At 43.0% G+C, this 9,582-nt stretch overlaps 1 protein-coding gene across 1 annotated transcript; it reads right to left on the bottom strand.

The window, feature by feature from the left end:
• Positions 1 to 671: 671 nt before the first annotated feature.
• Positions 672 to 1,151, bottom strand: LOC123049983 (hevamine-A-like). Its single transcript, XM_044472833.1, has one exon. The coding sequence runs from the start codon at positions 1,149 to 1,151 to the stop codon at positions 672 to 674; it is 480 nt and encodes a 159-aa protein (XP_044328768.1).
• Between the last annotated feature and the right edge of the window lie 8,431 nt (positions 1,152 to 9,582).

Raw genomic sequence — 9,582 nt, 5'->3', positions numbered from 1 at the left:
CACCTCAACATCCCACTAACCACTGCATTTAAATCTTCTCTCCCACTAAGACATGCAAAATCTGCACATAAGCGGGTCATGCATTTAACTTATAAATTACAATTATTTTTGCGTTAGACTAAGCATGCAACGCTGCCACATCATATATATTCATGTTAGTCATCCTTCACATTTGGTTTCAAATAACAATATTAACTGTAATTCAAAAGTTTTTATTCTATTTTTAGACACTTTCTTTTGTTGATTTTCAAGCCTATGCTTTCTTTTCATTAGATTTAGTTATTTTTGTCAACTACTTATGCATTTTTGAACAAAGTTACATCAGCAATGCGCGGGGAGAGAGTCATCCTCACTACCCTATTTTAGAGTTACATATTAAATTCAAGCCATCTTCTGCTACAAAACATTTCTCATTTTATTTCTTACTCTTTTTCTTCTTACCGTGCACCCCTCTCTGTTAAATTGTTTATTACACTACCATCCCGCTGCAACGCACGGGGTATAGTCGAGTTTTTTACTGTACTTATTACGGTGCCATATGCATGCTTACTGCAAGGGCACTCCACGTACCTAGGGGATTACTCACGTCCCTAGTAGTATAATCGATCGATGCATGCAGATGCAGGCATCGGACGAATTTCTTGACGCGCCTACTGTTCCCGGACTTAATGTCAAAGTAATTGTTCCACAACATGATCCCTCCGTTGTTGGAGCGCTGCACGATGGGCAGCACCTTGGACACCAGCTTCCCAGGTTCCACGTAGCCGCTTCCCTTGTTCGACGCCGCTCGCGCAGCCGGTAGCCCGAGGTAGACGGAGCTCTTGGGCAGTGTCGTACGCCTTCTTGAAGGCTGCCACGTTGCCCGCACTGTTGCTGCAGGTAGGGTTGTTGTAGAACTGGACGTGAACGCGGTCAAAGAGCCCCGTCCGGAGCGCCTCCCCCAGCATCCTGTCCGGGAACGGCCACAACGGCGCTACCATGATGAACACCTTCTTCTCGCCCTTCCTGCTGTCGTAGGCATTGAGGTACCTGGTGAGGTCATCGTAGTAGGCGTGGCTCCCGAGCTCGATATCGAAGTCGATGCCGTCGAGCACGGCGTTGCCGAACAGCCGGGAACGGTCAAAGTATACCTGCGACTTTTCCCATTTCATTTGGCTTATAGTTTAGAACTTATGAGCAGTCAAAGTTTCGTCAAGGATAAATTAAATTGAATTTATATGATTTAATATAAAATCCTGGAAAAGGCCATGTTGAAGGCGTTCCTGAATTCGCCTCCCCGGTGTCCTAGTTCGAGTGCGGGCCTCACTTAACTAAAGAGGCTGACAATGGGGCCCATTGGAGTTTATAACTGAGAGAGAGGGAGGGAGACAGCGGTGGCGTCTCTCACCGGCGAGGATAGTAACGACAATGGTGCTCGACTGGGGTTGGGGATGAGATGGTTGGATGCAGGGGATGAGGGCGGTCACGGCGGTGGTCAAAAGCATGACGGGAGCTCAACGTACTCCTTCACATGCTTCCTCTCCACGGCGGTGGTCACCGGGTTATGGTCCCTGACGTCGATCCCTGTGGCGATTGACTTCGGTGAGTAGCATGAGGTGCAGGAGATCGAGAGGATTAAGAATGGCGAGGACACCCGACTGGACCAACACTTTAGAGCATTTGTTTTTATTCTTTTTGTTTTCAGTTACATGTTTTCCCCTTTTTTTTTCTCTTTCAGCTTCTCTGGCTTTCTTCCGTTCTTTCTGGTTTTTATAGTTTTCTTCTGTTTTTATTTTTATTTTTCGTTTCATTTCTTATTTTACCTTTTCACTCATCTGTTTCTCGCTTTTCATCTATTTCTTCATATTTCTATTTCCATTTTTGTTTTGTTTTTGTTTTTTCTTCCATTTTGTTTGTTTTCTTTGCTTCCTTATTTTTTTAACACATGTATGCTTTTTCACACACAATGCACATTTTTCGTACACATAAGGAACATTTTTCCGCACACCTTGAACAATTCTGTATAGATCTGGAACATTTTTTCCTACATGTTTAACATTTTTCAACATATTAGTAACATTTTCTCCAATATATGTTTTGATGTCTACTTTTATTTTAACAAACTTTACATTTTTCGTATACATAAGCAACTTTCTTTAATGCATTTTCACATTTTAAAAATACCTGATTCGTATTTCTCAAATATGTGTGTTTGATGTCTAACTTTTTCCATACACGTTTTACATTTTTTGTATACATCAGCAACTTTTTTCTATACAGGTTTAACATTTTTTAATACACGATTAATTTTTAATAAAAAAAATGTATGCGTGATGACTACTTCTCCTCATACACATTATACATTTTCCATATATATCAGGAACATTTTCTCATACATGTGTAGCATTTTTGAAATATATGATTAATATTTCTTAAATACATGATCTACATTTTTTTAATATGTGATTCAATTTTTAAATATATAATTAACATTTTTTAATACATGTTTAACATTTTTGAATATATGTTTAACATCTTTTTCTAAAGTTATGTTTGATGTTCAATTTTTTTAATTCACAATTCTTCACTTTTTATATACACTTGAAATATTTTTATACACGTTTGACATTTCTTAAATACATGATTAACATTTTTCACAAATAGATGTTTTGATGACTAGTTTTCTTTAGACACATTGTACATTTTTCTTGTAAACCACAAACATTTTATCGATATTTAACAATTTTCAAGTACATTATTCACATTTTTTAAATGTGCGGTGAACTCTTTGGTAAAATAAAAATGAAAATGAAAAATAATGATGATGATGATGATAAATAAAAAGAATCATGTGTGACATCATCATGACATCGGTGCTACTGGGCCGGCCCTCGAACTGGCTACCTGCACGTGAGGTGAGCTACTTCCACTAGTGCAGAACCGGGCTTTAGCGCCGGTTCGTAAGGGCCTTTAGTGCCGGTTCTGCAACCGGCACTAAAGAGTGGAGACTAAAGGCCCCCCTTTACTACCGGTTCGGCACGAACCGGCGCTAAAGTGCCACCAAGTGGCACGAGCCAGGCCCGGGTGCTGGTAGACCATTAGTACCGGTTGATAGCATCAACCGGTACTAAATGTTTGGGGGGTGTTTGGTTTTAATTTTTATTTTTCCATTAATTTTGTGTTTTCCATTTAATTTTTTTTGTTTGCTGGTATTTTACGATACTACATATTGCACACGTTATGCATATATATAAATAGATTTTCTCGTAGAACCGATCATATATATATATATATATATATATATATATATATAATCGAATGTTTCACAACCACCATTAATTATTCACACATACACATGTATATATATACAATTTCTCCTACATGTGTGCCTTGGTGCCTTCGGAGCACGATGACCAGTGGTTCATGGGATCTATGACCTGGTCGAGCAAAAATCCCGCTATTTCCTCTTGAAGTGCTCGTATGCGCTCCTCTGGTAGGAGCTGGTCCCGCACCTCTTTGAACTGTTAAGAAGGAGATCAATATGCATGTGTATTAGTTGTGTGACTAGATATCGACAATCATGTAAGATTTGTGAATAGTGTTCTGGCAAACGTACCTAGTCCTGTCTATCAGATTTGCTCCTTTCGGATGCCATCATGCGAATGTTCTCGCAAACGTAGTATGCACACACTTCAGTCCCCGGCGCCTGCTTCAGGGCCTTTACGAGAATAGACTTTAATCAGATAATAATTAATCAATCATGTTAATTAATTAATGGTATTGAAACAAGAATTAAAGAGATGGTAGCTAGCTAGCTAGTACTACTTAATTACTTACCTTGGGTCGATACCAACATAGCTTTTGTCGCCATTTTTCTGGAGTCACCTTGATGTACTTTGCCCAAGCCCTGCCCGCCGGCAAAGAAAATTAATAAAGGGGTTATTAAAAATAGTTCATATCAGGAAATGACGAACTAAATAGGCCGAGATATAGTTAATAATGATTGAAATAACCTGTCGACTATCCCCTTCACGATGTTGTAGTCACTATCTTTTTTAAGTAGCGAGTCCAGTACTTCAACTTTTCCTTTGTCAACTTTAATGTCTAACAAGGTCCAGTGAAAGCTGCATGCGCATACGTTTGCATGTATAAATTAAGCGGGCATGTGCATAACACTAACCAACTATAACCCTAAACCCTATACACTTATTAACATCTAGCTAGTAAGCAAAAACATAATTTGTAGTACAAGACAGTGTGACTCACTCGAAGTTGTAAGGAAGTAGTATATCTTCATTACTATTGAGGCGCTTCAAGAACTCTACCTTGTTTTTCTCTACATCTTGTCTACACCATTCCAATTTCCATGTGTATTCATTAACGGTATTTGGGTCAATGAACCCAATGCCATAGCGTCCAGCTTTTTTCATTTCATACATCTTCATCCTGCATAATACCATAGAAAAGAATATATAGTGAGGATATATAATTACAGGTAATTAATGATCAATCAATAAGCACTAGAGCTAGCTTGAGACTTAAATTACAGAAAGAAATTACTTACAGACAATAGCAACTGACGATAGATTTGTCGAGTGCATCTTGATTGAATAACTGAAATAGTTCTGAATACTCAATGGACAGAGCTTTCTTATTGAAGTAATGATCTTCCTCGACTTGCACCATGAGGGACTCTCGATTGGAAATCTTTGTAATTTTCATGTACCAATCATGCAATTCATACATTCTCGTTGGGAGGTTCTTGACCTCCTCGGGAGTTGTCCAACAGTGATCTTGAGCATTTCAGCCTGCATTATATGCTCCTCGGTTATTACCACATCGCCCAGCTCGGGAACGTAAACGGTTTGCCCACAATAATATTGGGCGCGGGTACTCTCATGTGTTGTTGGCACAACAAGCGGGGGGGGGGGGTCGATTGCGCCGCCTGTTCTCCCTGCTGGGGAACGGTTTTCCCGCATTTTTTGACAGTTGCTTGTTGGCTCGAGCTCGAGCTCGCTTCTTTCTGTAGTCGTGCTCGATGTGCCTTCCTGATTTGGCACTCATAGTCTGAGTCAACAGGCTTGGGAGCTGGTGGTCTAGCCATACGAATGAAGTGGTCAATCTTTTCCTCAGGCACTTTCTCCCTCGGCGGCGTTGCCGGTTTCGGTCCAAAATGAGCGTCCACTTCGGCCCGCACTATTGCATTGTTTTGCTCCTCGGTCACGTCATAAGATCTCTGAGGAAGAGGAGCGAGGCTGCTTGGACCATATGTATATCGCTTGTCTCCGCCTGTACCTCCTGTACTACCTCGACTCATACCGCTACACACCATAGCTACGGCGTGTCTCTTCTGCGATTGCTTAGGCGGCGGAGACGGCTGACGTGGCTTAGTTGGAGCAGGAGGAGTGGCCTGACGCTGTGCCGGACTTGAAGCAGGAGGTGTGGCCTGACACGGTGTCGGACTTGAAGCAGGAGGTGTGGCCTGACGCTGTGCTGGACTTGAAGCAGGAGGTGTGGCCTGACACGGTGTCGGACTTGAAACAGGAGGAGTGGCCTGACGCTATGCCGGACTTGAAGCAGGAGTCTGCTCACGCGTTCGTGAACTTGGAGGAGCGGGGGTCTGCTGACACGATGGCGGACTTCGAGGAGGAGTCGGCAGACGCGGTGTCGGTGGACTTCGAAAGATGATGCAATCCTTTCTCCATAGGATGATACGATGTATGGCCTCTCCCAGTGTGTGCTCGTCGTCACCTCCAGGAATGTCAAGCTCTAGCCCCGAATATGGGTCCACCACCTCATCAACCAAGACACGAGCATAGCCCGCTGGAATCGGGGCGCAATGGAAGGTTGCTTCGGGGGTAATTGTAAAAGCAACGACGTCCGCCACCTTCATGGATATGTTCTTCATTTTGAAGTGTAGCTTACAGTTAGTGTTCTCTATGATGTCATCCACAGGGTATGTATCCAGCAGTGCATCGCCCGGGGCGGAACCACGCTGCTTCTCGGCATGGATGGGACGGTGCTATCCAATGCTGGATGATCATCAGCTTGCTGTTGCCGCTGCTGAGACCCCCTTTCCTGGCTAAGTGAGTCGATCTGCTGCTGCTGCTGCTAGAATTTGAGTGCCAAGTTCGCGTGCCTTGCTTCTAGGCCTTGAAGGCGTTCCGCGTCCTGCTTCCTCTGCTCCTCCTCCAGCTTCCTCTTCTTCTCCTCCTCCATCTTCTTTCTTGCACGGGTCTTGTAGTCGTCGTTCCATTCCGAAAAGCCCTCATACCAGGGAATAACGCCCTTGCCTCGTGTTCTTCCCGAGTGTTCAGGATTTCCCAGGGCGCGCGTAAGCTCGTCGTTCTCTCTGTTGGGCGTGAACACCCCCTTTCGAGCATCTTCTATTGCGTCAAGTAACTTTTGTTCTGCTCCTTTTCGACTTGCCTTCTTCGAAACAAGGCCTGTCTTCGGGTCCAACGCCCCCCATGTGCATAGAACCAAGTTCTGCACCTGGGGGGCCAGCTCCTACTAACCGGAGTGACCCCTGCATCCTCCATCTCTTGCTCAGACTTATCCCACTTAGGCATTGCCACCGCGTAGCCACCTGGACCCAGCCTATGGAACTGCGTCTTTTTTGCGGCATTGGCCTAGTTTTTTCTCGACCTTTCCTTAGATAATTCTGATTCAGTGAAATAATCTGGTAGGGTGAAATGTTCCATCAGAGATTCCCAAAGCTTTTGTTTTGCTCCGTCGTCGACCCAAGTAACATCCGGGTGTTTAGTTTTTGGCTCTTTCCATTCTTGAATGGAGATCGGGAGTTGGTCCTTCACAAGAACTCCGCACTGACGAACGAACTTGTTCGCAATGTTCTTAGGCGTGAGGGGTTTGCCACTAGCACTACTAGAAAAAGGGCTATATATGGGATTGACACTAATGGCGCACCAGACAAGCGGTGCGCCATTAGTATATACTAATGGCGCACCACCTTCTGATACGCCATTAGAGTTGAAACTACTAATGGCGCACCTGGCCCAGGGTGCGCCATTAGTATCAAATTTTTTTAACTAGTGCGCCTGTCCAAACATACTAATGGCGCATCCAGACACAGTGCGCCATTAGTAGTTGAAACTACTAATGGCGCACCTGGCCCAGGGTGCGCCATTAGTATCAATTTTTTTTTTAACTAGTGCGCCTGTCCAAACATACTAATGGCGCATCCAGACACAGTGCGCCATTACTAGTTGTAACTAGTAATGGCGCACCTGCCCACGGTGCGCCATTAGTAATTATGTTTCAATTTATTTTTTTCAATTTTTTTATTTTTATTTTTTAAACTACTAATGGCGCACCTGTGAGTGGTGCGCCATTAGTAGTTCAACTACTAATGGCGCACCACTCCCACGGCGCGCCATTAGTAACTTGGCCCATTCCACCGAATGCACCCCCCCCCACCCGTGGACCGCCTTTTCAGTTTTAAAAAAAATAAAAGAAAATGATGGAAATGTCAATAAAATAAAATAAAATAAGTTTCCCATGTGATATGTGGTCTAGTTGTTGGGAAAATTAGCAAATATGAATTTCGACTTTATTTGCAAAATCTCTCTGGAATTTCTTAAAATGGGCATAACTTTTGCATACGAACTCGGATGAAAAAGTTTTTTATATGAAAAATCATCTACTTGAAAAGTTACATCCGAATTTAACCGGGGGAACCTCGTTAAACATTTTCAAAATCCTCAAAAACCTAACAGAAAAAAAGATACGGGGCTTTCAAGATCTAGAGGCAAAAAAATTCAAAAAATTTCAAACTTACTAGTGGCGCACCGGTTGCTAGGTGCGCCACTAGTAACAGAAAAAAAAATATTTGTTTTGAATTTTTTGTGGATTTTTTTTTCAAAAAATGATTCGTAATATGACAGGGAAGTTTCAAATATTTTTCAAAATTTCATCATACTCATGAATATGAACAAAGTCCTAGACATCAACAAGGTTTAATAGGATTGATATGATAGATATATCAACAAGTGCCTGTTAAGTGAGGTGGTGCTGGGGTTGGATAGAACTGCGAAGTTAAGCGTGCTCGGCTGGAGTAGTGTGAGCATGGGTGACCTTCCGGGAAGTTTGACCACTTAGTTGCGATTTGACTTGAGATTAAGCATATTGACCCGAGATTAAGCCATAGTGACCCGAGATTAAGAAAAAAAAATTGACAAAATTTGAAAAAAAAATTAAAAATTTGAAAAAAATTTGACAAAATTTGATTTTTTTTAAAAAAATTTGAAAAAAATTACTAATGGCGCACCGTGGGATGGTGCGCCATTAGTATGCCAAAGCACTTGGGTATACATGCCCCCCTGGGAGGCATACTAATGGCGCACTGTTGTATATACTAATGGCGCATCCGGGGTGCGCCATTAGTATACCAGATACTAATGGCGCACCAGTGGTGCGCCATTAGTAAAATATACTAATGGCGTGCTACTAATGGCGCACCACTAATGCGCCATTAATGGCCAAATTAGGTGCGCCATTAGTAGGCCTTTTCCTAGTAGTGTAGCTTTGATGGAATCGATGTTGTACTTTACACCCTCCTTCAACTTTTTACCCGGGCCGTGCTTTGTCGTGCTGTCTGTAGAAGCAGATTTGCTCGACCCGGAGAGCTGAAAGAAGAAAGATCGATTCGTTAATATATCTTCAAATAAAAAAACATGTGATGATCACTAGATGCTTGCTTATATAAATATACCTCGCCGTAGTCTTTGTTATTTCAAGATCAACATTGTATTCGTCATCATAATCATTGTCTGCGTCATCATAATCATAATCATAGTTCATGACTTCATCAGCTCGGTCGTCGAGATCGAATATCTTATCATCACCCTCCCTGGTATTGTTCAGATATTGGGAGCCGTCATTTGCTTCATTCAGATCATCTGGCCTGTTAGGGCTGCGTATGATCTCGAACAGGGCCTCTTCTCCCTCTCTTCCGGTATTGTCCGCCATAGCTTTTATTTTTAACTAATACAGAAGAAACATAAAACAATTTAGTATTCAAATTATAATGCATGGATGCAATCAATAAGGAAAAACTGAATCATATAGTACATAATATGCATCGTCTCGAATAATATATAATCTCGAATACATCGTCTCGAATAATATATAATCTCGAATACATCGTCTCGAATAATATATAATCTTGAATACATCATTGGCTAGGTAGCTAATAAAGATCGAATACTATAGAAGAATTTAGGCCTCTCGCGGTTCCTGGGGTGCGGGCGGTGGACACCCAAAGACAAGGAGCCATCACAGGATCATATCTCCGGTCATTTGCCCAAAGAACCTGCCAGGTATTGGAGAACCTGACGTCCATAGCAGCCATGCAGCGATGGACGTGCTCGTCCTCCTCCCTGACACGACGACGCACCACCTTCGGCAGGGCCGGCTCCCTCTGCACCGAATGTGGCCCACGCGAACGCCACCAAAGGAGATCAGGGTCGACGATGGGACCCGAGGCCGGGTTCCTCACCAAGCGGCGTGCCCCTCCAGGTAGCACCTCCCAATTTCCAGCCCAGCGGAGACCAATCCCGGACATGGGTCAGCCGGACGTCGTCG

Source organism: Triticum aestivum, chromosome 2D (assembly GCF_018294505.1).
Source record: "Triticum aestivum cultivar Chinese Spring chromosome 2D, IWGSC CS RefSeq v2.1, whole genome shotgun sequence".
In the NCBI taxonomy this organism is placed as follows: Eukaryota; Viridiplantae; Streptophyta; class Magnoliopsida; order Poales; family Poaceae; genus Triticum; species Triticum aestivum.
This window is presented reverse-complemented; position numbering and strand designations above follow the sequence as displayed.

Excerpts from the sequence above, each read along its gene's own strand:
- LOC123049983 (XM_044472833.1), bottom strand. The coding sequence starts at position 1,151 with ATGAAATGGGAAAAGTCGCAGGTATACTTTGACCGTTCCCGGCTGTTC.